At 42.6% G+C, this 27037-nt stretch overlaps 1 protein-coding gene across 2 annotated transcripts in view; it reads left to right on the top strand.

Moving 5' to 3' along the window:
* FBXW8 (F-box and WD repeat domain containing 8) overlaps positions 1-27037 on the top strand; it is a 47479-nt gene that overhangs the window by 3570 nt on the left and 16872 nt on the right. For both annotated transcript variants that reach the window (XM_085238884.1, XM_085238883.1), the window contains exons 3-7: positions 295-399; positions 6807-6971; positions 7576-7664; positions 20200-20357; positions 26155-26351. In XM_085238884.1, the coding sequence (XP_085095010.1) occupies positions 295-399; positions 6807-6971; positions 7576-7664; positions 20200-20357; positions 26155-26351 (714 nt within the window). The remainder of the gene's footprint in view (positions 1-294; positions 400-6806; positions 6972-7575; positions 7665-20199; positions 20358-26154; positions 26352-27037) is intronic.

Below are 27037 nucleotides of genomic sequence, written 5' to 3'. Positions count from 1 at the left end.
AAGCCTCATGGTTCTCTTTGGTACGCTCTTTAGCTCCACTTAGCAATGTAGTATACTTTGTCCACTGTGGCTCAGAGTGAGCAGACTGTAGCTTGGGCGCTGTCATGTCAGCCCGACCTGTCTGATGTTGTGCCCTTAGGAGTGGAGAGAGGGGATTACTTCTGCCTTTGTTATGGAGCTGTGATGGCACTGAGGATACAGTGTTCTTTCTTAATACCACCATAACTTTTGCTACTATTTGGCTATGCAATAAAGAAGCCTAAGAAATTATATTCTTTCTTTTTGTCTTACCAGAATGAAATCAATGAGGTTCCTTTCTTTGATGTCCATCTGCCATACGAACTGGCGTTGAAGATATTTCAGTATCTGGGAAAGGCTGAACTGGGAAAGTGTGCTCAGGTAAGCGGTGCTGGCAGTTTGCTTTCCACATCAAATGAGCACGTGTGCTCAAGCAGCAGGAAGGCACTGTGATGCAGGGAATGTGTGTTTAGTCCTAGTGGCTCAGCTGGTTGTAGTTACTGGAAATTCTTCCCAAACTGCATATTGAAAAGTAATATTAATTGAGCTGGATTTATAGCCTCCAGTCAAGCATAGCTAACCCACACATTTGTGACTTGCACGTAACCAAGACCTTATAATTTAAAAGAAATGCTTGCAAAGATCTTTTAATTCAAGCAAGTGTAGTCAGAAGCAGGTGACTGTGTTGCTGCAACACTGAGAGCTCAGCACTTAAGAATGGCAATAAAGCTGCTCCCCCCAACACTTCTCAGTTGACAGGCGTTGTAGAGCAGCAACTTTTTGTCTTTAGTAGTTTCATACAAAGCTAAATTCTTAAATAATACTGATTTCCTACCCCCTTCTCCTGGTTTATATCATTCTGTGGCATTACTCTGTGATAGCACTTTCACCAGTGTGTTCTCTGATGTAGTTCTCGTGTCACCACTAACTGTCTCTCTCTCCAAGTGGCCACACTAACTTACACACAGCCAACTGTACTTAGACTACTCATCTGCTCTTCTTGAGCCTCTGTCTTCTTTCTCTGTGCACTAAAAGATGAACCTCCTCTCTGAATGAGTCCCCAAAGCAAACTTAAATCAGCAAGTGCTGAGTACCCTGTAAAATAGTGGTGTGAATGTGAATTGCCAGCTTCTCCCATCATCTCTGTTTAGTGCTTCAGGCTGGTGTTCATTGAACTCTTACATACAAAACACATCTTGCTGCTGCTTAAAATCCAATCAGAATGGTTCTTTCTGTAATACTGGAAATAGTCCCTGGACGGTTTGTTAGATAAGGAAATGTTAATGTGTACAACAGGGTAAAGCTTTGTAGTGGATGGCAAGCTTAATGCAAGCATTAACTGAATGACATGTGCACTGAAATTAAATTAGTCTTTGAATGTAGAGTCTGAGCAAGTCACAGTTTTAAGTAGTTATAGGTCTTTATTGCTTAAATCTTTGACTTGCTAATGACTTGTAGGACCAGGAGCTGCTAGAAGAGAAGTACTTCCTCTCGTGGGGCTGCTGATGCAAAGGAAAAACATTCTCTGGAATGATTCTTGGTGCTGTCTAGAAGAATGAAGCTTTCAAACAGCCTGAGTTTCAGTCATTTGATACAGGGAGATGCAACCAGTTAAGGCCACATTCCACAAAATGGAACAGGATTGCATTTGGGGAGTGGATTACTTTTAGTTTAGTCTCTCTTTTATTTCTGTCAGGCATGATCAGTTTACCTCGTGGTGTAGCAAAAGGCTTGGCTGCTACAGGGCTGCTCCTTTTCTCTGCGCTTGAGCTGCACTCAGTTTCTCTCTCTCACATTTGTTTTAAATTTGAATCTGCTCTCAGAAAATGTGTTTAACACTCAGCAGATTTTCCACGTTTCTCATTTGCTTTCGAAGACTGAGTCAGATGCTCCTTTGTGGCAGCTGACAGGTAGCTGAGCACATGCCCAGTGCTTTACAAGGCTCTCCGAACGAGATGGATATCCAGTGCTTTTAGTGCAGAGCTGGCTTCTTTTGACGTGTGCAAATAAAAAGCAGAGCAATAAAAATAAATGCCATTTTCATTTTTCTCTTGGTGATTTTGTCTTCTGAAGGGAGGCGGGGGAAAGCCCTCTTCTGTTAAATGGAAAGCCTGCTGCTTTACGTTGTTAGCTTAGAAAGGTTTTTTTATTAAGGCGCCTTGGGACTTCAGTGAAATTGGGCCAGCCAGTGGAATTGGCATTGTGAACTGTGCGAGTGCCTTTGGAGAAAACCTGTTTGCTTAGTTCTTTAAGCCAAATTGGTAACCAACTAACAGTAAAGTAGCGTGACTGCAGAGTCTCTTTGAGATTTAATCACATCAGACTACTCTGGAGAAGTTTAATTTCACCCTGATATTTCTCTCTCCCCCTCTTTCCCACAGCTTTTCTTTGATTTTTGGAATTAGTACCATAAAACACAAGCTGTCTGTATGGCACTTGGAACACTGAAGCCATGTGCAGCACATCAGTTAATAGTGTCATCAGTTCCTGAGCTCTGGTGGGTGTGCAGTACCCGTGTGATACCCACTGGTGTCCAGCAGACCAGTCCCTACTGATATCCCCTATTTTCAGCCAGCAGAGAAAGGTGTCTGGGGCTCAGTGTCTCAGCTTGCAGTGCTTTTTCTCCCAGGTTTGCACTGGCCCTATGGAGAGTTAGGAGAACATCTTATTTATTTTTTGTCTGGCCGTTAGAAGGAGGATCCATGCAATGAGTGACTCTTGTGACTGCTGTGATGAGAGTTTGAGAATGGGTTCTCCTTCATTCTGGTTCTAACGTGGAGGAAAAAGGGAAAACAATCACCTGGGCCACTATGGCACGTGGAATGCATCAGAACCCTTTGTGTTATTTGGGGCTGGTTCTGCCGGGCTTTGCTCATGGCCTTAGGGTCTGGCCTCAAACTGTCAGCTTTAGGATAAGGTTATGTCCGATGTGTGAAGCTCTGTGCTCTTCAGTTGTGTTACTGCTCTCTAGTAAATACCAGAGGCTGCATAAATTACATTTTGTGGTGGGAAACACTTCTAGACAGCATGTATTGAATTTTAGCAACACTAGGGCAGAGTTCTATTTCTGAACAGATCAGTGGGAAGTTGTCTTTGAACTGCTGGTGTTCTCGTCTGAGAGATGCTTGGAAATGTTTACTAACACAGCAATTGTGTATGTATCTAGGACAGGAGAGCCTGTTTCTAGGAATTTAAGAATGATCTGTCTTGCACAGATCAAGAATTTCAGATGCTTGTTGTTAAAGGGTCTGGAATTGTCGAATATTTAAAAATCTGAAAAATAAAATCTTAGGTATTTACGTTCATATTTTTTTTATGGTGATTGTGTACAAATAATCACCCACCGTCCTCAGCTAGGGGAGAGAGAGCAGAGAAAGGGATGGATGAGGATTTCCTGAGCTCAGGGCTTAGGATGAGACTTAAAATAACATTATGGCTGCAAATTGAAAAGATGAGCAGCTTCCACCTGGTAAATGTGCATCTGAATGGCTTTGGCTGAAATGCTACTTGGCGTTAAGTGTTGTACTGAATTGAAAGTCCAGATACTTCAAAATGAGGCCCCTGGATTCAGCAAATGAACCTTGAATCTATCTTTGTGTGACCAGAGAAGAAAACAAACCTAATGAAGCAAAGGCAGTTATCAGATGGGGAGGGATGAATAAACCTTCATTAGGATTTAAGCCAGTTGATTAAGACAGGATTAGAAGAGTTCAGGATTCAATGGAAGAGGTGGATTTCTTTGGTTACTTTGTTTTGCTTGCTTTTGCAAAAACAAGTAATAATAATAAAAAAAATCCCCAGACACAAAACCAACAGCAAAACCTATGTCAGCAAAAGCCTCTGAAGTCCTTCAGAGCATTATTCCTTGCTGAACTCCAGACAGAAAATTGTTCCTCTGCAGAGCTCAGGGGAAACCAAAGTTGCTTTGAGAATCACAGTAAAACGATAACAGGAACACTAATGACAAAATTAAATTGCAGCCTCTAAATCTATAAACAACCCCATAAGATGTTGTTATTGATCACTGTAGGAGCTGGCATGGAGTGTAAATTTGGAAATAATTACGTCTGTCATTCAGAAGAGCTTTGTGTGCAACAGCTTCTCTCCAACAAACAGAATGTGTGGGTGCATGCAGATAAAGCTGTGATGCTGTGGCTTTTGGGGCCTCACCTGAAACCCCGACTCAGGCAGCTCCAATAAAGCTGACTTGGAGCCAGTGGCTGGTTTTAATGTGGCAGCTCACAGTGGTGCTGTAAAGCAAAATGCTCGAGATACTTTTATTAGAGGGCTCTTGCAGCTGAGGCTCGCTCAGTGGGGCTTTTACAAGGGATTGCCATGCCAGTTTTGGTGCGTTAAGAAAAGGCTGCGTTAGGGACCGTTGGAAAGTCGTGCCTGTAAAGCAGCAGGATTCGATGTAATTTGATTTAAAAAAAAAAAAAATCATAATAGGATAGGATCTCTATTCCCCTTGAATGTTTATTCCTGAAAGCTGAATAGGCATCTAGATTTTATGTGATTGTCTTCCCCTTCTCCTTTTTTTTTTAACTGTCTTTATGGAATACTTTTATGGCCTTGAAACCAGAAAAGTCTGCACAAACACTGCTTTGGCAAACTCCAACGGTGTTTTTCCTTTTTATTAATTTTATTTTTATCCAATTAAAGCAATCAAAAGTGGGCAGAGTTGGGCTTGGTTGAGTTGATGCACGGACAGAAGCTGCCTCGTGGCTGTCAGCAGCAGCGTGCTCCTTCTGGGGCCAGGAGAGAGACCTGTGCTGCTGGCCGAGCTCTGCTTTGTGGGGACACCAAACACTGCTTGGTTTTTCCTTTGAGCAATAACGTGTGGGTTTATACTGCTTTAAAATCAATTTCAGAGCAAATTCCCCGTGAAACTCTAGCAGTTTGAAAAAAATATATATTTTTTTTCACTTTGAGCTTCCTGAGTGTGTCCCTGCAGCGACAGGAGCATTACACGTGAGTTTTTGCTTTTGTAGCACATAATGACACACAGTGCTAGAGGAGCCCAGCACTGTTTGGTAATTTATAAGGCAGTGTTGCCCTGGCCAGGTTGCTTTCTTTGGTGGTGGAGGGGGGTTGTGTGTCTTCTGAATATTTTGGTGGCTGAGTGGAATTGTGGAGTGCTAGCTGCTGGGTTTGGGTATTCCCAAATGGGTTTGAGAGCTGCTCTTGTGTGCAGGTATCAGATCCTAAAATACCTACAGGTTGCTCTTCTGTTTGCTTTCTTTCCTGAAAGAAACCAGTCCTGAAACATGATGCAATTCTTCTTTCCTAATGGGACAGGATGTTGGATTTTGAAAGCACAACTGTGATGTGTGTCTTACTGCAACAAGCCCAATGGAGGCAGCACAGTGTAAATAAACCAGCCAGAAGCTTCACGGTGTTCTCAGGGGCATGTCCTGAGGCAGTGCTGCTCATTGCTGAGCACGTCCTGCTGCTGGGGCACTGTGGAGCATGCAGGGACTTCTTGCAGCCCTGCACCAGCTGCAGGGTTCTCACACCTTCAGTGTTCCTCCTAACCTACACCACTTTGTGAGGCTGTGCTTTGTGTTTAACAGCTGTGTTTCTAGCAGGGCTGGAGCAAAGCATGCGTGTTGATAACAAAATGTAAAGGGAGTTAATTTTATTAAACGGGGGTGAGTAATGTAGTTAATTTCTTCCTTCTGTGCTATGTTGTGTCAGCGTGGAAGCAGTGGCAAGTAGACATGGGGTGATGGGTGCTGTGGGGTTCTGTATCACTGCAAGACCTAGATTTTTGTGTAATCTTGGCACTGGGGACTTAATTGTAAGCAGCTAAAAATGATGTCAGCCCAAGAAGCTTTTTTTTTTTTTTAGTCTTCTGGAAACAGTGTCCAATTGATTACTGCTTTCACTGGCAGCACTTTTCATTGGTTAAATTTGTTGTGTTTTTTTTTTTTTTTAAATTAAGAGTTACAGAGTACAGATGCTACTTAAGTTGCCTCTCACCTCTTGAATCTTTAATTCCAAGCCCACAATTGGTTATGATGAAGCGGCTTTCTCTGAAATGGACAGCAACTTGAGGCCACTTGAAAAACTTAATAATTCATTCCTATTTATGCATACTGTAATACAATAGGTTATAAATCACTAATGTCACCCAGCCTAATCAGGCATTGTCAGTAGGGTGGTGGCGTGATCTGCAAGCTTTTCTTAATAACAAATGTGAAAATAAACTCATATTTTTGCTCAAAGCTTACAATGCTGCCTTAATTGTTTTCTTGTTCCCTTTCCTTTTTCACATTTTCTGTGGTGCTTATGTCAGATGTTAGCAATGTGGCCACCAAATGCTGGTGTCTGTGTTTTGGGCAGTTTTAGCTGAGCGAAATCTGAGTATTTTGACCGAGTTTTTCTCAAAAGAATCAACAGAAATGTTATGTGTTATTTTAGAGTAATCAGAGAATAATCAGAAAATGGCCTGGGTTGAAAAGGACATCAATGATCATGTAGTTCCAACCCCCTGCTGTGTGCAGGTCACCAACCAGCAGCCCAGGCTGCCCAGAGCCACGTCCAGCCTGGCCTTGAATGCCTGCAGGGATGGGGCATCCACAACCTCCTTGGGCAACCTGTTCCAGTGCCTCACCACCCTCTGGGGGAAAAACTTCCTCCTCATATCCAACCTAAGCCTCCCGTCTCAGTTGAAAGCCATTCTCCCTTGTCCTATCACTGTCCACCCTCATAAACAGCCGTTCCCCCATTCCATACAAAATCTGACATGATTTAATGTGAGATACATACGTATGTTTGGTTTCCAGGTCAGCAGAACATGGAAAGTGCTCGCAGAAGATGAAGTGCTGTGGTACCGGCTGTGCCAACAGGAAGGATACCTGTTGGATGTGAGCATCTCTGATCGGCCCTGCTGGAAGCTGGCCCTGAAGGACTGCCGTGCCAAGGAGCGTGCTCTGCGAACCAACTGGAAGGTAAAAGGGAGAGAGATTGGCTTAATGGGATCCAGATGCTGGAGAAAAATGGGAACCCGGTTCAAACAAGTGGCGGTGAAAAGCTGGTCTTCTGCATTGCAGCTTCTTTTGGCTAGTTAAAAGGGGAAAGCTGCTGAGGGATTTATGAGACTTTGCCCCAGCTGTAAGACTTCTTATTTTCTTGACGGTCAGTTGCTTTTGGGAATGGGTCTTTGTTTGCAGCTCTATTCCCATGACTTTGGTGAAAGATGTTTTTACTTCATCCATCCTTTGGTATTGACAGTCAACCTTTAAGATGAAGGCTTCTTCTCTGTTCATTACATATCCTGGCAAAAAGAAAGGTATCATTTCTTTGATGTCATGGTTACATTTCTCTGCTTAATGATTACGGACGATAATGGTGAATGATGACTTCTTTCTCAATCTTTTTCTGTCTGTAAAAAGTTCCAGGAGGCAAGCATGAAATGCATAGGTCTTCTCTCTCAGCTGCACAGCAACTTGTCAGCAGCGATAGGGCTGCTCAGGGCTTTCCTATGTGGAAGCAAACAAACTTGGTAGACGAATTAATTGCAATACTGATAGCAAGTCTTGTCTTTCTGTGCAGAACCGCAGTGGTGCTGTGAGTCAGCTGCAATACGAGCTGGGAAAAATCCTGTGTGATGTACATTCTTGTGATGGAGTTGTTATTGCTGGGTGAGTATGATGTTGTGCAGTGCTCATTTGTTCTTCACTGTTTGAAATCTCGTGCTGCTGTTTTTACAAATCCAAAAGAAGTACCAGATTTAGGCAAGAAGGGTGATTTTATTTTTATTTTTATTTTTTCCTTCGGCTGAACTTTCTTTGTGGGTGAGAAACTTTGGCCCTATGGTAAGCAATAATTACAGGCATCTACAAATCACTTCAGCAGCACAAGTTTTTGTTGTAATGCTATCTTAGGTAAGTATAGTCCTCGTAAAGCCTTTACTTTCCAATGAATTGTATCCATTACTTTGCTGCCTCAAAATGATTGGGAAATGCTTGGGAAAAGAATGATAACTTTTCTTCTATGAAACTGTGTTGATCACAAAGATAGGTGTGTCTTGGAACAAGATACATTTAGGCTTGTTACTGTTCTCTACTATTTTTTAAGAGACAGTATGGAGGAAAAAAAAAACATGGATAAATTCAACTTCCTTTTTTTCACAGTGTTAAACTTTGTCAGAACTGTGACTTGGTGTTAGTTATTCACTTCTCTTATTCTTTCAAAACAGTTTTAAAACCATCCCAAACTCTTGGCAGAGGTTGCCATGACTCGCATGAAGTAAAGTTTTGTAAAGTTGAAGTAAAGTTTTGCTGTATTCTGCTTGCATTCAGTAATTATTAGTCCTGCAGAAGAAGCCACACTAGTAAGAAGGGCAGAGGACACTGCCCTTCAACGTACCAGAGTTCTGTATTTTATGGTACCACTCCACGGTAATGGCATGATTGTGCACTGTGGAATGAAAGGAAAACTGCCTGTAAAGTACTGTAAAATTCACTCATCAGTTACAGGGAAGGTGACTTGAAATACATTATCTGTAGGTAACTCCCATATGCTATTCCTCGAAACCCTTTTGAATTCTGGTGGGCATCTAGAAGCTGATATGTAACCTAGAAGACAGCAGGAATGAAAGGAGGATTTTAAGCTTTATTAGAATCACTGTTCTTTCTATTATTTACTAGATGCTTTCCCACTTGCCATACTACTTCACTTGAAGGTCTTGTCTCCTGTTTTTTGCTGCCCTGTTGTCTCACTGACTGTTGCTTCTCTTTCTCTACTTTCCATGCAATGAAAAGGTGTCTGCCAAACACACGTGTGGTCTGTGACCTCTGGAGGGGCAGTGCCACACAGTGGTTAACCCAGACAGTGGCTGTGGGAAGAGGCTTGAGAAACTGCAGCTGTATAGCAGGTCTTGCCTTGGCTCCTGCCTGATGTTGAGGCTTCCCTTGGCCACAGAGGCTTTGGTAAGACCCTCACAGGTCCCCAAGTGCTGAGGCTGCAGCTGGGACCCAGTTCTGCAGAGAGCATCTTGCCTTCCTTTGTGCCCTTCAGCTTGGGCACTGTGCTGCCTGGCCTTGGCTAGGGGTCTGCTCTACTGTATCTGCTCTGCTGTCTCTAATGAAACCTCCTCTACTTTTTTTTTTTTTTGGAGCCAGAAACCCCAGTTGTCATCACGCTGCTGCCAAAATCTCCAGCTCTTCTTTTTTCTTCATTTTCTCCATTGTGTTTATATCCAAACAGGCAGTATATAGAAAGTAGGCAGAATAAATTTAGTTTCTAAAGGATTAATAAACAAAGGAGATTAATCCTGAGAATTAAACTCAATTGTCCATCCATTAGCCTGGTGTATTGCAGAAGTCAGGCTGAGGTGGTTTCAGACAAAACATCTGTGTTGGTTCCCAGTTCTTGCAGTACTCCTGAGTCTGCTGGTGAGTTGTCTTTTGTTGGCAAAGTGAAAGGAGATGGGGAACTGACATTCCCACGAAGTTCACAAACATAGGTGAGAGACAACAAAGGGAAAAGTGGTTTAGGGTTTTCATTCCAATTACTTTTCAGTAATTTCCCTTCTCTAAGAAAACAAATTATAAGAACGAGGTATCCTTTTTTGGAGCTGTGACTATACAGTTCAGCATGGGGAACTTAGATTTCAGCTGTTTGACTTCACCTGATTGCTAAAATAAATATTTAGAATATTAGAACATAAAAATTGTATGACTTCCATTGCTGCTTACCTCTTCCCCCTCATGCTCCTTTGATAGCTTGGATCTCTGAAAGCATCTCGTAAATTGCTGTAAACTGAAAGCTGTTCTGTGACTCTTGCCCAAAAGAAGGTGAAGTTGTTTTGCCAGCCTACAAGACAATAGCACACTGCAGTCCCCTCAGAAATATCTTAAAAACTATTCAGCTAGTTTAGCAACGTGGAACTGTAAGAAAATATGACTGCTGTTATGAAAGCTGGAACTATCTGATGCCTGAAAAGTCTTCAGACTCACATACAGGTCATTGTTACCCAGCACTTCTCTTCTCTCATCTTGTGATTTTCACAACCTGAGAGAATGCACGTTTCAGGACTGAGATTTGCAGTTCATCTGTCAGTGAATAATGAAATATTTTTTTGGCAGGTCTCCAGCACGCCTTTCTCCAATTTGTTTTCTGTTAGTTGCATTGCTTTGGTAAAAATTTGCAGTAGTAAAGAACAGCCAAAACAGGCATGGTTAAAACCTGTGAGGAAGTGAGTTGGTTGTGCAGGGAAATACTTTGTTCTTTACATACATTTGGTAAGAATTTCGCAGACTGAAGGGTTTTTGTTTTGTCTTTTAAACCCAAGCATCACCCACCCCTTTTCTCTTCCAGCTGTAGTATTGTACTTAATGGCTGTGCTTTCAAATTTGTCATAAAAGTGTAATGAATCTAGTGATCAATAGCCCGCTGTTGCGTTCTTATAGTATTGAAGAAGTAATTTAGTAGCTGAGGTTAACAAAAGTCAATTTTCTCCTCAGTATAAATATCAATTATCTGTTACGTTTAATGATTATATCTCTAGTTTCGCACACACTTACTTGCTTAGCTTTACATGGGAATAATCATAGATTACAGCAAGATTTGCCGTGTGCATAAAGCTGAAGGGATGTGTGACCTTGCAGGACTGGAAGAATTGGTGGTGATCTTACAGCTAATTCAGTGTATTGCATTTTATGTGGATTTGTCAGCAGCGGCTTGTGGCATCATTTACCTTTTTTTTGTTTGTTTTTGTTTTTTTTTCTCTAGACAGGTTGCTGCTCTGGAGAAAAATGGGGCCACTGGGTTGTGAGCAGGTTTTCTGATGCCTGACTTCGGGGAGCAGCTGCAGCACTGTGTCTGAGCACGGCCAGGCCAGCCAGGCATTACGGGCTGCTTTGTCACTGGGAACTGTGGCACTGCATAGCAGCTGCTCCCTGCTTTCCAGAGGTGCAGTTGGGATCTTGGGAGATCAGAGAATGGTTCTAAAAATTAAAATTAAAAAAAAAAAAAAAAAAAAAAAAAAAAAAGCGGAGAAGTGTTGAGAGAAAGGTTTTCCAGCAGAAATATCGTGTATTTTGGACCTTGGAACAAGCCTGGGAAAAATGGTATTTGATCTGAACCTGCACTGTAATAGACCTGATCTTTCATGCTTCATTATACTGCTTCAAACTCTGCAGGAAAGCAGAATGATGCAGCTTTATTTTAGTTGCTGTAGAGTTGTTTTAATCTTTCAAAAAGGGAATTTGTACAGGTTGTGGACAGAGTGATTTATAACACTGGCTGTGAGTGTAACCCATAGAGACACAGCTTGCCTGAACTGGTCCCAGAGTGGATCTCTTTAATAATCTCTTGCAAAGAGGCAAAGATGAGCTAGACAGAGTTGGCTCTCCCTTAGAGAAATGTGCCTGTTTTCTTGCACTCTCTTGTATTTTTTTCATGCTGCTGCCAAAGCTCAAGCCAGAAGATGGCAGAATATCAAGGATTGATTAAGTGCAACCTGAGCTGTGAGTTGAAGGTGGCTGCGAGCAGCTCTTCTTTCTCAGAGAGCCCTGCATTTACTGGCTGACATCAGATAATTCAATCTGGCCTGCATGCAGAGCATCTTGTGTTTATCATTAAATTTTTATCCCGGCGGTTACGATGCTTGTTTTCTGGGTCAGACCTTGAATCCCTTTTCATTTGAGACAGCGGTGTTTGTGGTTACCTCACTCCCAATCAATGTTGTATTTGCCAGCCTTTCTACAGTTACATGTCTCAGAGGATCTTCTTTAAAGATGTTGTCTTCCCCCCCCCTTCCAATCCATATTCAATTCAAATGTAGTGTCTTCTTTAAGTCAGAGTTTACTTAAAGCAATTATATGCCTGCTTACTCGGCCTGTATAAATTACTACCACTGCTTAGGTTTGCTGTACTTAATGCTGTTGTGTGCTTGGTCTCACTACAGAATGCCTGCATTTGTTCACCTTCCATTAATAAAATCTTAATCAAACCAGAGTTCTTTAAGCAAGAACATATTCCAACAGTGAAATCAGTACTTCTTCTTCTCAGCAGTGTTGACAGATGCACTGTGATGGCTGTTTGTAGTCAGAGTTTAGCTCCTCCTTGAGATCCAGATCTTGGAGCATGAATCTGGCCAGCACTTGCTGAGCTGTTGTTACATGGTGGATCTCGTGGTGAAGCATGTCAGAGGTGAGCTGTGGGCTGTTCTGCTGCGTGGCTCTCTGAAGTCCTCACCTGTGGATGTCCCAGAGCTGTGCAGTAAGTTGCACTGTGTACACCCCAGCCAAGTCCACATCAGTCCACATCACAGCTGATGTTTTATTGTGCACTGTGTTAACTTTGATGCTTGCAGAGAGGGCGATTTGGCTTTACTGCTGCAGTTTGTGGCTCTGAAAGCTTTCCAAGTGAAAGTAACAGCAGTGATCCATAGTAAGACTGCTATTCCAAAGGCACAGAAATATAACAGTATCGGATGCTTTTTCTTTCCTCAGCTTTCTTTGAACAAAGTGTGGTAGACTGTTAAGGTTTTCATAAGTGGAGATCTAAGGGCATGCCTGCACTGTCAGCTATTTACACCTATTGAGCAGATGCTGCATGGAGCCTCTGCACCTCTCACAGGCAGGCTGGGAGTCGCCCCTGCCTTCTTCTCTTCATGTTTTAACCTCAGAGGTTTCCACGTTCTCCTATGTAATTACTGCCTCCTCTCCAATATACCTTTTTATATTATTTATTTTCAGTTAAGAACTTCTGAGATTCATCTGCTCCGAGTGCCGCAGTGACTCTGTGGGTTAACACATCCCCTTTCAGGATGTTGCCCAGCTGACACAGATGGTACTTCTCCTTTATTTGAGCAGTGATGCTTAATAAAGACAATAAGAAGGAAAAGAAGAGTCACTGGTTTCAGAGGTGGCAATCCACTTTGATTCTGTTGTACTGAAAAGCTAAATGCACCCAGAGAACTTCTGTACAGCAGTCTTCATTCTGGAGGAGTCTCATGGGAGCTACAGTTTAAACACTGAAGCATCTTCCAGCGAGGTGGACCTTTTGGTTTAAGGCACTATGAGCAAAATACAGGCAGGAAAGTAGTTTCTGCTCTGTAGTGACTTTCTTTGTTCTCTAAGATCATCTCCCACAGCACTTTTCTCTTGCTCAAAGGTGACCTGCAAATGACTAGTTAAAAAATGGGCTTGCCACCCTTTTTAGCTTCATAATGATGTGTGAAACTAGCCCGAAAGGCTTGAAAATACTTCTCTGCACTTTGAAAAACTTGATGTCAACTCTTGTCTAATTTGTTTTTTTCTTGCTGTAGGGCTTGTGGGCTATTCTCTAGGAATTTATTAGCTCTTGCATCTTAATTCAGTGTGCAGACCTGAGGAAACCAAAATATTAATTAGTAATGAAAATGAATAAAAGTTAACAAACCAGCGTGTTAAACAGCCTGGATAAAACCCCCTTCCTTATTTAATTGCTTAAATTTCACTTGCATAATGTCACAGCTTTGATAGGTTTCTTCCTCCGCTCCCGGTGACAGAGAGCCTGGATGTCAAACAGAGCAGTAAGGAAGAATGTAAACACACTTGCCTTTTTCCTTCAACCTTCGCCAGCCCTTCTGTGTCCTCTTCACTCATTCCTGTTATTGTTAAGAAGTAATAAGTGTCAGGCCTTCTGTTTTTTCATGTGAGTCACCTTTAGAAGGGTTGAAAACAGGATGACATCACGAGTTCAGAGGGGTCAGATGACAAACCACGGGAGTAAGGTAAGGTTGTGTGAAGTGACAGACACATTGGCTTCTCAGTCATCTTGTGGGGAAAAAGAGCCTTTCGGGTGAAACTAATAGTGGAAGCCTGATACTGAATCTTTGTGACAGCTCCCTTTGCCAGCCTGTCCCACCATTAAGCTATTGGTTTACCTGCAGGTCTTATTGGTGCGGTAAGATCTGCTATGCACATAGTGATGCCCACTCACACCAGTTCTGTTCAAGTTTGTAAAACCTTTTTTTCCTGCTGATTCCACCCTCCTTTTTTGTCAGTTTCTTGAATGTTTCATTTTCACGGTTTTCGTGACCATCCAAGCTCTGTTGCCATCAGTGCCTGAAAGTTCAGGCAATACTTTTCTTCCCTGCTGTTTGCAGTGTGTTGCAGTTTGCATCCTTTCTGATAAACAGACAGATCAACTTACATCATCTTCAAATGATGTTTTCTCTCCTCTGTCTAAAACTGGAGACATTGTTCTATTTGTTGCACTACACAGTTGTATTTTATCAAATAATATGGCTGATGTGCCAGATCCTTCTCAAATTACATCATAGTTTCTCTTGAATTCTCTTGAAATAATGTATTTTTCCCCCCTTGTGGCAGCAGCTGAAGGCAGTGTACACAGTAACGTGTGTCCTTGGTCAGAGCAGCTGGCTTTGTTAATGGACGTGGGCTGATGCAAGCCACTGGAACCTTGATCTTAATGATGGGAGAGCCTTGGCCTTAAACAGGAAATTACTGGAGACAGTTTGGCTTTCTCTAGCTTCTTTTTAAAGTGTTCATTAAAATGTTTTGCCTGCCGTATAACCCTTTGGCTTGTTTCTGTTCCCTTGGTATATTTGCATGCGCTTAAAATTAATAAGAAAGTGAGGCGCACAGAAGTACTTAGGATGGTGAAATGTTAATTTTGTTACAGATAACAGAAAAATTGCATGCTATCTCGAGCAGCTTAACCCACTTCCTAGAGCTATGATTTCCTAAACAAGGCCATAAGAAGGAAGGCACAAGCTTTTTCCCAGCTTAGTTCCTGTAAGCGTGGTCCACAGATGGATGTGGGTTGACGAACTGGAAAGTCAAGTCCCCAGTAGGAGATTTTGGGAACTGATCATAGGGATGCTCAGAATGTATTTCCTACATGTTAAGTCTGAAAGCGTTTTCAGATCATTTTTGGTACAAGTTTTAGTCTTTTTTTTTTTTCATAGCTGACCTCATACAGCTAGCAAATAATGTTTGGGTGATATCACGGACGTTACTTTTCCACTTTGTGTTCTTCTGTTGTGATGGTTTCAAGTGCTTGTTTTAGTTTACCTCCATCTGGTTTTTTTCTTGCATTTTCTGGTGTAGCTTTCTGCCACTCCATGTAATAGCAGAAAAAATTATTTTCTATTCCATTTGTATTTCATTTTTGTCATCATCTTATATTTATATTCCTTTCTGCAGTACAGAGTAGCTCTCTTTACTCCATCACTGTATTCCTTAATTGCTACCAGGCTGTTTTTCCTGAATTCTTCTTTCAAGAAGTCCCTTAGCCAAGCTCTCTGCTGGTTTTATATGTAGTGATGAAATCAATATCTGTAAATAATTGTAAATGAGAACATATGAAGGCTGAGGAGCTTCTGCCTCTTCCATCCTGCCTGACTTGTGAGCTGTCTCTAGCTCTGGTAACTAAGTTAACTAAGTCAATCCTCCTCCCTCTCTTCAGGGAAGAGCTGTGGGCCTCAATGTTGATGGCAGTAGAATCTGTTTAATAATTTCAGAGATCGTGTGTTGCATCTGAGGTATCTTGCAACTTCCAACGTGTTTGAAGAGGATTTTGCAGTTGAAGGTTGTGAAAGATTACGTTCTAATGTGAGATGAAGCTTAAGGAGCAATTGGAACTCATTAACAAAAGCATTTGGACTTGGGTTCACATGCTCCATTGAACCTTATTAAGCTTACTGAGGGGATCTGAGTAGGTCCTTTAATTAACCATGTGAAGATTAGTTGCTTTGGTGGAATAAGGGGGAAAGGTCTGAGGTGCTTGTTGCAGCAAGACGAGGCAAAATACTCATTATTTTACTTGCTTATCATCAGGCATCCGTTCAAACAGAGCCATAGCTAGAGAGTTTTACTTGAGCAGAATTCCTACTGACTTCAATAAAATGCACTGACACTGTAAGGACTTCATAATAAGATCTTTTGAGTATTAACAGATGGTCACCGACTGCCTGAAACAAAGTTGTTGGATTTTTTTTTTGTTTTGTTTTGTTGATCACCGCAGGTATCTGGAAACTGAACAGACTGCCTTCTGGAAATCAAACCTGACTGTGAAACAAAGGTTTTTCACTCCCCTTCTTCATTTTCTTGCCTCAAATCCTTTAGAGGAATTATGAAAAACAGATACTGATTCGTGAAGTGCCTTATCAGAAGTCTTTGGTGTTTGGACCAGCTCAGCGCAGCGGGACTTGCCCCGGCTCGGTGTGCTGCAGGCAGCCTGCAGAATGGGCCCTCACCACTGTCCTGGTCCAGCAGAGCCCCGCTGGCAGTCTGGTTGACCCATCGCCTCAGTGCAGTTGTGCCAGCAGTAAGTAGGCCACGAAGGAAAGGGGCCTGTCTTTGTTGCTGCCATGGACTGAATGAGGAGAGTATCTACTGTTTTGAAAATGTTCCTGTTAACAGTTTTTCTTTTGTGTATTTGTCAGTTTATATATTAGTTGCAGTTGTACTTTGCACAAACACTAATTAGACAGCCATCAGCACTCAGGGCCAAAGGCTTACTAACAATGCAACTGTGATAGCAGTGTCTTAATTGGTTGAGTATAATTGTCATTAGGCAACGATAAAGACATCTGGGGCTCTGGAGGGAGATCAGCACCCCCTCCTCCTCTTCCCCAAATTTGTTCTGGCTATTGCTATCCAACACAGTTGAGCTTTTTCAGATGAGACCCTGTGTTTTGACCAGTTTCCTGATGTTTTTCTCCTTGTGAAATCGTCTGCCTCTTCAGCACCACTTCATTAGAGTGGTGCCCAGCCTCCAGCTTTGCCTCCTCCCACATGTGCTCAGCACTTCACCACCTGCTTCCCAGCCATCGTGGGACAGCAGCAGCTTTTAGCCCCCGTCTCCTTCGCCTTCGCTCTTCTGCTTTCACTCATGTGAGAGGGTATGAGGAAACTGTTCATCTCATTATGACATTACTGCCAGTAGAAGTAGTTGAAATGCTTTTGATTAGCAAGCAGACATTTTTATTATACTATGTAGATACCATATGAATTTAATTTTTTCACTTTCTTTGTACCACATGCAATCCAGCTATTGCTCCGTTTCAGCAAGTTTATTTTATTCATCTGCAAAGCTTAACTTGAATTTGCAGGCTCACTTTATGGTTGTGTAATTATCTGCCTAAGATAACAGTACTGGATTGCTGGGGAGAAGAAGAGAAAATAGCTAGAAAAATATAGCTCATCCTCCTGCTGCTCCTCCTCACATATGTATTCTGAGATGTTTAGAAATGTGAGAACCACAGCAAAGTGAAATGCAGGTCTGTTGGAGAAGTTGAGTTACTTGCATGGGGAGCCTTGGGAAAAGCAGTAGCTCAGTGCTGTTGAGTATTATAACAATGAATACGTGGTATTATTTATATTAAGATAAGTGGGTTTTGTTTGTGTTTTTTCTCTCCAGCAGCTTTTCATAGCTGTTGCAGCAAAAAAGTCAGTAACTCAGTAAGCTTGGAGTATTCTGCTGTCCTGAAACAGAAGACTTAAATCTGGGAATCTTTCATTTGGTAGCTAGTAATCAGGGAAAATTTTCATGGCAAAAAAAAGATTGTTGTGGTAGGAAATGAATAGAAAGACAGAAATTATGTAGGAGTAGTTTCTGTGCAGTGCAGCAGTTTTCTTTTCCCTGGCCATCTATATTGATATGGCAGATTTGCCAATCATCTGCAATAAAGTAGCCTTTTTATTTTTTTACAGCAAGGCATTGCTTTAATAGTTTAAAAGCCTTTTGTTGTGGTTACAAATTGAAAGTGTGTTGTTCTTTACAACAGCATTAAAAGCAGGGAGTTGAACCATTAAATTTTTTAGTTCTGAATTGGATTCATCTGTATTTGAAACTCTTCCAGTTCAGTTCTGGTACAGGCCCAGTGGTGCTGGAAGCAGGCATGTGGCAGTGCTGGCCAGCAGAGTGAGAGATGGTTTATATCTCCCATTTCTCCATTTTGATTCCATGCCCAAACGCGGACCTCTACTTGGGTTTCCAGTGTGATCTTGGAACGTCTCTGCAAATCCATTAGGTTTGTCGCACGGGACTGGGATGCTGTCATGCTGTGCTGGGAAGGATGTGAGTGAAATGGGGTGGGAGGGGTGGAGGGAAGCTGCCTTACTGCCCTCCTCCCTGCTTTTCCTGATGGACCTGAGGCACTTCTCTCATCTTGCACTGCACTTCTGGGATGTCTGGACAACGACGCACAAAGGCAGAGGCTGGTTCTCCTGGCACGTGGGACACTCCGTTCTGATGGACTCAGTAGGCCAGGGTGATGGTTGGATTTGATGATCTTGAAAGTCTCCAACCTAGATGGTTCTATGATTCTCTGTTGTGACAGATAAGAAATGGGTGTTATGACTGCAGTCTTCTTACATATTACTCTGTAGTATCTGAGTAAACTCGTTCGGGCATTCCTGAGGTACACCTAAAAAGCTCTTCTGTCAGCGAGTCCTTGCTGAGGGTGGGAGAGCAGCACAGCTTTGTGGTGTCAAAGTGAAAGCTCCTCATTGTGCATCTCTCAGTCACTGATGAGGGAGGGAGTGGGGCCTGCAACAGATAGATATGATTACCTGTCCTGAATACTTGTGTTATTGTGTTTTATCCCCAAAGTTTGAAATTTATCTGAAACAAAAGCTTTTCAGTGTTGCAAACAGAAGATATTTCCTGTAGACAAACCTGGACAGCTTGTTTAGTCCAAAATTAAAGTTTTTGCTTTGCTTTGTGGAAGCTTCTTTCTCGAGTTGTTATTTTCAAGTAGTGCTGCTGTAAATTGGGAAGGAAAGCAAGGTTTATAGGAGGATTGGGACCTTATCTGCAGAAGGAGGAGGATGGAGAAGTGCCATCTCTCCCAGCCCTCTCATTTTCTTCTATTTAGTGGTGTGCAGCACAGAAAGAGAAGTCTTGTCACAAGAACCCGACTCTTCTGAGTTCAGTACAGAGAATTAATGTACATCTCTTTGCTTAACAGTTCTCTACCACTCCAATTGGTTGTACAAAGTGGTACGTTTTTACCCAGTGTTAGAAGTAATCTGTTGTACCAGTGTATGGCACTGGGTGACCTGGCCAGCATCATCTGAACCTTTGTTAAGCACCTTCCTTCACCTCCTTTGGTAACACATGCTTTCTTGTTGTCATCATAAATATGGGATATTCCTACCCTCTGGGGCTAAGAAGAATCTCTCTTGAAATGATTTTCCCCCCAAAAGCAGAATAGAACAAAGCTGGCAGAGCAGCAGCCTTCATTTCCAACAGAATCTGAGTTTCAGGTGTGACAGAGAAACACAGCTGAGACTGATTGTTGTCACAGTTCTGTTGTAACTTAGTTGTAAATAACTGTAGATCTGCTCCAAACTGACCATATTTTTGGTCAGTCGTATGGGGAGTTTCTTCTCAGTCTTGCCTGCAAGATGCTGGACTGATTTCTTTTTTTCAATTAACAGTACTTTGTGGCACAGCAGAGGTGACACAGAACAGTTCTTGTGTTGTTGTGTTACAGCCTTCCTCCCACTGGATGTATTCAGTGTCATTTGAGAAGCTGATTCCTATTTTTTTTTTCTCTTTTGCAAACTGGTGTTACCAAAACATCAGAAAAACTACAGTGTAAGAGAGTCTTCTGCAAAGAAGGAAGCACTGCTCTAATTCTAAAGACAACACTTAATCCTGTGAATAAATTAATTAGTCTTCAGAGATGTAGGCAACTCTGATGTGTTGATGAGGCATTAGGAAGCTTATTTCTCTGAAGGGCGGCAGGTTGGATGGATGGATGCGTGTGAGTGCTTGTGTGTGTGTACATAAATACTCTGATTAAACAGCCTTTCTCTGGCACAACCACAACTGCACGTTTTTAAAGACCAAAAGGAAACAGATTGAAGTTTCACTGTGATGTAATTGACACTCATTGCTGATAATCTTATTTTTCCTGGAGCCCCGCTCCCCTTGCATTTTATCTGTAAAGCTAGCCCCGATAGTTGGTAACCCATGGTAGCTGAGTGGTGTTCCCAGAGCCCCACTTGCCTGTGTTAGTAGGCTTGCTGCTGCATTCAATAAATGGGAATAAAATGAACCAAGCTGGTGGGATTGCAGACATGGGGAGAATCCGTCTAGGAACTGTAAATGGCATCGAGTTTTCAGACCCTTCTCGTTCTTGCTCTGCTCCCTTGCAGCTACCTCTTTTCAGATGTTTTTGGAATGAATAAAAGCTTTCTTTTCCAGATACACGTCGGGGGAAGTGAGGTTGTGGGACACGCGCACCTGGGACTACACAGCCCCCATCCTGGAACCAGTGCAGGGTCCTGGTGATGCTGGACCTCAGCCACATGTCTCCTTTGTGAGGATAAACAGCTCTCTGGCTGTAGCAGCTTACGAGGACGGTAAGTAACCACAACTCTCCTCCCTATTTAGGAGAGGAAAAAAAAAAAAGCTTTATAAAAATGAAGCAGCTGTGCTCAGCTTTTTGTGTGCCCGTAATCCTGTATATACACACACGCACACTCTTGCTTTTATGTGAGAAAGTTGGCCAATAACCCTAAATGCATTAGGAGGCATTGGAACATAGCACCCATTAAAACTGATGTTTAATTCCTACTGGAACTGCTACACAAAGCTTGAGTGCCAGGCTGAAGTCCAGCCAAACTATCTTAAGCAAATAACTTGTTTTGCTATAAAAAATATTAAATATTCTTCCACTGCCATTCTCCTCTGTCCAAAGCTCCCTGAGGGTACTGTGGGGCTTTGTAATGGGAACAGTGGTAAACTTGCATGTCTGATCAGACTCTGTGCTCTCTTGTGCATCCGTGTGCTACACAGGGAATGTAGCTGAAGTATTGGTTTGCATTATTGAGTTTCATACTTTGATAAAAAGAAATGAAAACTGTGCCCTGATATTTAATGAAACTAATAAAATCCTGGTTTATATGCATTGTTTTAAGTGTACTTAAATATAATGGCTGTCCAGAGCCAGAGACCAACTGTGCATCTATTGGACATGGGAACAGCAATTAAAAAACCCAAGTTTGAACAGTGCTTGACACTTGGGGTCCTCAGTTGAAGAGCCCAGGCAGGACTCAGCTCCTGGCAGCTTTCTTCAGACTGTGTGATTTGGTACTTAAACTTCTCCTTGAGTGTGAAGGAAGAGGATGTTTCTGACAGTTTCTTTCTAAGTTAAGGAGTGCTGTATGTGTATTGTCTCTGATCCTGGCACTTTGCATGTGGAAGCAAAGCCAGAGATGGGTAATCCAAACAAAATGGCTAATCCTTTTATTTTATAAGTAAATTATATGCTTTGTATCTGAAAGTAAGTGTTAAGGATGATCAACATTTTTAGTGGTTTTTCTAGTCTGGATTGTGCTATTTCCATTTTCTGTGGCTAAAAATTATTGATAGGCAATGTTCTACGACAGCAGTGAGTCTGGTATTACAAAACATGAGTTATTTACTCAAGTCATAGGAAATTATAACAGTGATGGTTTTAACTGTTGACTTTTTTGTCCAGTGTGCCAAACAGTGAATATAGCAGAGGCTCTTTTGTTTGCTTTCTGGTCTCCCACTGACTAATCTAATAATCTTTCCAGGTTTTTTTCCTGTCAGATTCCTTGTTGTCGTCCCTGTGTGTGCTGTGACTGCACTAGTTTGCATAAAGCTCGGCGTCGTATTCTTTTGGGTAGAAATTTTAATGGGCTCTGTGATATGGCAGTTACTCTGATTTGAGAACCCTGGTCAGAATAGATTAGTTTCTATGTGAACAGGGAATTATAAATACTGTTTTTAGAAATGTTTACCAACTCGAATTCTGAAAGCACATATTTACAGTTTGATGGAGAGAATTATTTCAAACTTGGAAAGAGGAGGAGGGGTGGGGGGGAATGACTTTGAAGATAATGTGTTTGATTGTTCTTTGTTGTACTCTTCCAGCTCCCTTTTCTCTTTGTTTGTAAGTTTGACTAACAGAGAGAAACCATCTGCTAGTGTTGGAGGTAGTGCTGTCAGGCAGAGAGTCTAGACTTCTCTGTCGAATCCCTGGCTAGCAGACTTGTGCAGATAACATCAGTTTCTCCCAGTTCAACAGAGCTCACGCAGCGATGTCCTTGGCACCTGATCACAGGGAAGAGCTAACAGGCAGATCCTGCTCGCACCATGCCTGCCTCACAGCGCTGCTCTGCGCTTCAGCAGGAGAGAGCACTTCCCAAGGCACACGAGGTACAGCGAGGAAAGGCTGTCTTACCAGGATGCCTGCATCCAGAGTGAATTGCATCTGTGATGGCGCTAAAGAAAAATTGAATTGTGGCTTTCGGTGAATGTTTCCGACAGTGTCAGCCTCTGTGGAACAAGCTGCAAGGAGAGGGAAATGAGGGAAAAAAGTACAGGGAGAAAATGAAGTTCCTTCTGCTCGTGCCAGTGCTCAGTGGGGGTACTGCATGTACACCTGGGGCAATGGGACTTGGCAACTCGATCCACAGTTGTGATTTTTGAATTCCAACCCACTGGCCTCGTATTTCTTCTGCCTTGTTTCCTATTGTCAGCACTGGCAGCCCTCCAGTTTGATTTTACCACTAATTGTGTTGCACGTTACCGAACTGAAATGAATCAAATCAAAATGCTTTTCCTGGAGCATTAGATAAAGCAGGCGAGGGTTCTGGGTAATGAGCAGATGCTGCTAATGCAGGGACAGTCGGGGCCTTGCCAGGACTCCATCTGCTCCATGCTTGCCTGCCTTTGGCTGTGAGCCACAGCTTTGGGAAGCAGCGGTCTACTTTAGCCATCAGCCCTCCACCCTCCGGAGTCTCGTAGTTTGACTTGAAAACAGTGTGCTGCAACAAGAAAAGTGGTCGGGTGGTGGTTTTCTTGGTTTTAAATGCAGTGCTACATACTCGTGTAGGCATGGCAGGGTGATGCAGCACTGCTCCTGTTCACAGCAGCTCTTTAAGACCCATGGGGAGAGTTGGTGGCACTTCTCAAGTCGCACAGCAGCACCTTGGGGCAGAGGAGGGAGGGTGCTTTCTGCAAGGATTGGAAGTCGGCTCACTTCTTGGCAGCCTTTAGGAGGGGAATTTTGGCAGTGCTTTCTGGGACGGGGAATCTGTTGTCTTGTCCATTCTGGTGCCCTTAGCACTGCTTGCAGGCATTGTCCCTTCCGTGCCCTGCTTGCAGATACAGAAATGGAGTGATGTGGTGGGAGTCTTCCTCCAAGCACCACAGAGAGTTAGGCAAAAGGTACAGCAGGAGGCAGGCTGCCTCAAATTAAGGAGCGTTTTTGGGTTTGGGGGTTGTTTTTTCTTTTGTTTGAGGTTTCTTTGTCTGTTCTTTAAACAAAGCATGTGTGTACATTTACATTTATTCCTCAGAGATGTGTACAGGTGTCTGTGGATGCATATCCCCGGGTTTGGCTCCATGGTGTGTGATTTCACCTCCAGGCCAGGGATGACTGCCTCCCAAGTCATGCAGCTGCTTTTGCAGGATGCCTTTGTGCTCCCAGATACGAAGGGCTGGACTGGAGGCTGCCACTATTACTGAGGAATGGTCCCAGCCCTCCTTTGTCACAGCAGGAGTGTATGCAGTGCTGCTGATTTTTGCTGAAATGGACTACAGTATGTCAGCAGTGCATTGTGTGAGGTATAATAGACCCATAGTTAAACGTGTTACCCAAATATCCTGCAACACAGAGTCAGTTGCGATAACTGGACCTTTCCCCAGACCACATTTCAGCAATATATTGGGTAAGTTACAAGCCTACAACCTGGGCTGAAGTGACAAATAGGAAGACCAGTAACGTCAAGTGTCTGCAATTGCACCATTTGCAGCAGCATCCTGCGCTTAACTCATTTCCTGAGCCAAGACAAAGCTCTGCAAAGTCCAAATTCCAGGAGTTATTGTTGGAGTTCACTTAATATAAACACAGTTGCCATGCAGATTTCAGCCTGCTGTGAAATTACTACGTATAACTTTGATTTAATGGCTTTCAGTACTAAAGGAAAAAGAAAACACGCATGTGCTTGCAGCCTTAACTTCACCTTAGCAAAGATTTCTGCTCTGGAAATGAAGTAGTAGTGAGTGCTGGAGACAGGAAGATAGACTATGTAAAGCAGTGATCTCATCTGCACTGGTAAATCTTAAGCCTAATTTTTTCTCTGTTGCCATACCGATATCTTCAACTGTAATGGTGATATTTTTGTGCTATTACACAAACGAGATTCAGTGTTGCAAAGAGTTGCATGCTAATAAATACATTTTGCTTTCTATGCGGTGAAAAGCAGAGTAGAGAATGCTGTTAAGTAGTGCTTCTAGAAATAGTAACAATTTTATCTATTGATAAATACAGTGGAGTGTTTGTTTTTCCAGTGTAGTAGTTGTTCATGTTGAAGTAGTGGCTCATCTCAATGAAATAAAGTGGTATTTCCTTTTGCATTCCATTTGAATTCTTTTCACTCCTTGTGTTGACTTGTGACCTTACAACTCAGTTGCTTCTTGGTAGCACTGAGGATATTTTCACACCATATTGTGCATCAGCTGCAAACACCCTATTGTGAAACTTTCAGGTGTTCAGTGGTCATCTCTGTTCAGAACATTTGGTAAAAAGCTGCATACCTGCCTTGAACAGATTGTTTTATTGCACACTGTGCTTCCACTGTCCTCTCATTTGAGATGCAGTGGCAGTGGATTTGCTGTCTGCTTTGGGGAGCAGACCCCTAAATGCCAGCTCTCCCTACAGCTCTGCGTGCATGCTGCAGGCCAGTGGTGGGTTGTTCAAAACCAGTTCAGTGGTTATTTACCTTTCAAGCAATTAACATAATTACCATTATGCTAAGAAGTAATTTTGGGAAGTTCTGCTCGCAGCCCTTACGACTCCATCGGGACAGTTTGAGTCGGGACTTATCTCTTTGATGGAAGCCTAATTGCAGTTTTGGCTTTGTGTGAACAAACAGAGGCGGCTAATTGTTTAGGCAAATAGCAGATTAATTTAAATATGCATCCCTAATAAAACAAAAATGGTCCCCATTATGGTGCACGTTCCCATGGCGAGGAATATAAATATTCAGTGGGAGTGCCATTAGACGGGGATCTTAAGGATTATCTGCATTATTTCACATTGGTAGCACTTTCCAGATACCAAATAATCTTTACAAAAGCAAACGTAAATCAATTTAAACTCATTTAGATACCATTTTGCTCTGTGCAGTTTCATTACCACACTCTTGCTTCACCTCCTCTGGGACACGGGAGGAGTGTTTGCAAACTGGCATCGGTGCCCGTCCGCAGCTGTCTGTCAGAGCTTTTATGTCTCCTTTTGAAGGAAGAGCTGTCATTAATCATTTCATCATTAATGGGCATACTCAAGTAGGAAGAAGGCTTCTCCTGCCCCGGTCCTCTTGTCATGTCTGAAGATTGCTTCTCTGTTAATTCAGTGCAAAGGTGGCCTGGGAGTCTCCAATTCTGTCTGGCCCTTCTCTGTAATACGCTCCTAATTGCTTCAGGCTGCTCTTATTCAGATTACTGCTTTAATGTACCGTGCTTTTAAATAGAGTATTGGTGATCTGTACAAGGAAAATCTGCAATTGCAAATGCATTTTCTCTTGACTTGCACTCCTGTATTCTTTGAGGTTTGCATTCTTTGGCTTTCTGAAAGCTTTGAACTCTGTTTTCCAGAGTGTCATTGTTCAGAGTTTTGCTGCTGCTTGCAAACTGGCTGCTAGGAATGGTGTTAATGTCCATGGCCTGACTGCTGTGTGTCAGAGCTTCGAGTTTTTCTTCCTCACTGTGTTCGTGTTACTTCAGTGTAAGTGGAAGAAGAAGAATTTAGGAATCACAGCTCCACAGAGTCATGAAGGTTGGAAAAAACCTCAAAGATCATCAAGTCCAATCATCGGAGGTTTAGGTCCAGTCTTCTCCAAGTGTAGAAGGAGAGAAGTCAAGCAGTCTTCCTCAAGGCAGATACCAGAGTTACCTGAAAACTAAGCCTGGCAGTTGCAGAGAGCAGCACGGCCTGTACCCATCATTTTGGGAAGTTCCTTCTGAACCTCTGAGCTGAAATTCTGGTCCCACGCTCTGGAGTCTCTTTTCTGTATACATACATACATACCGTTTTTGTTAGAATGTTTATAAACTTGCACCTTTAGATGATCTTACAAGATTTTCTTAGATTCCCACGTGTGTTTGCTTTGTGTTTGTGTGCAGGTACTGTGAGTGTTTGGAGCCTGATGATAGGGCGCGAGCCAATCCATCGCTACCAGCATAACCAGAGGATACAGGCTTTAGCTCTGGGTTCCAGGGGTGCAACAGTAGCAACAGCATCTGGCTTTGAGGTCAAGGTGGAAAGCCCTGATGACAGGGGATTCTGGCAAACTACAGGAACATTCGAAATCCAGAAATTGGTGAGTCTCCAGATCGCCCAGCTTCATTCCAGGAGCTCCTGATCTACTAATTATTTTTGGTACGGTTAAGAGGGATCTTTTAAAAATCTTACAGGAGTGTTGTGTGAGCTAGATAACGGCATTGTCGGAGAGAGGCAGTGATTCTGTAGCAGGTTAATGGATGAACCTTTCATTAGTGAAGAGCAAGGGTGCCGTGCTGGCTTAAGCTACAAGTGAAAATGAACAGAAGTCCATATGGTGCAGGAGGTTGGCTGTTATCAATTATTTTTTTTTTTGTCAACATTAAGCTAAGTTGGCTCATCGTGTAAATCAGTTTTCTCGCATAGAGTTGGAGCTAAAACTCGAGGTCTCATTCCAGATCAATGCTATCTGATTAATTCAGAGGCAGGATATTGCAGACGAGCTAATAGTATCGCTTGTGAAGCTGTAACTAGTTGTGCAGCTCCTTCAGGTTGCACCTTCTGTCACTGAACTTTTGTGGCTGTTTTAATTAAAAACCAAAAGCGATCCCATTCTCTGAAGTTTTATTATGGCTCAGTGTGTCAACCCTTTTTGAAATGGGGAAGGAATTGTGTAAGAAAAAATGGAGCCTTGCAACTTTTCTTTTGCAGGAAATCAGCTGCGCAGCTAATGGGCATGAAGTCGATTTAAACCATTCCTGATTCATCCCCTCTTTCAAATCTGTC

The sequence above is a fragment of the Meleagris gallopavo genome, chromosome 17 (assembly GCF_905368555.1).
Source record: "Meleagris gallopavo chromosome 17, MGAL_WU_HG_1.1, whole genome shotgun sequence".
Lineage (NCBI taxonomy): Eukaryota > Metazoa > Chordata > Aves > Galliformes > Phasianidae > Meleagris > Meleagris gallopavo.
This window is presented reverse-complemented; position numbering and strand designations above follow the sequence as displayed.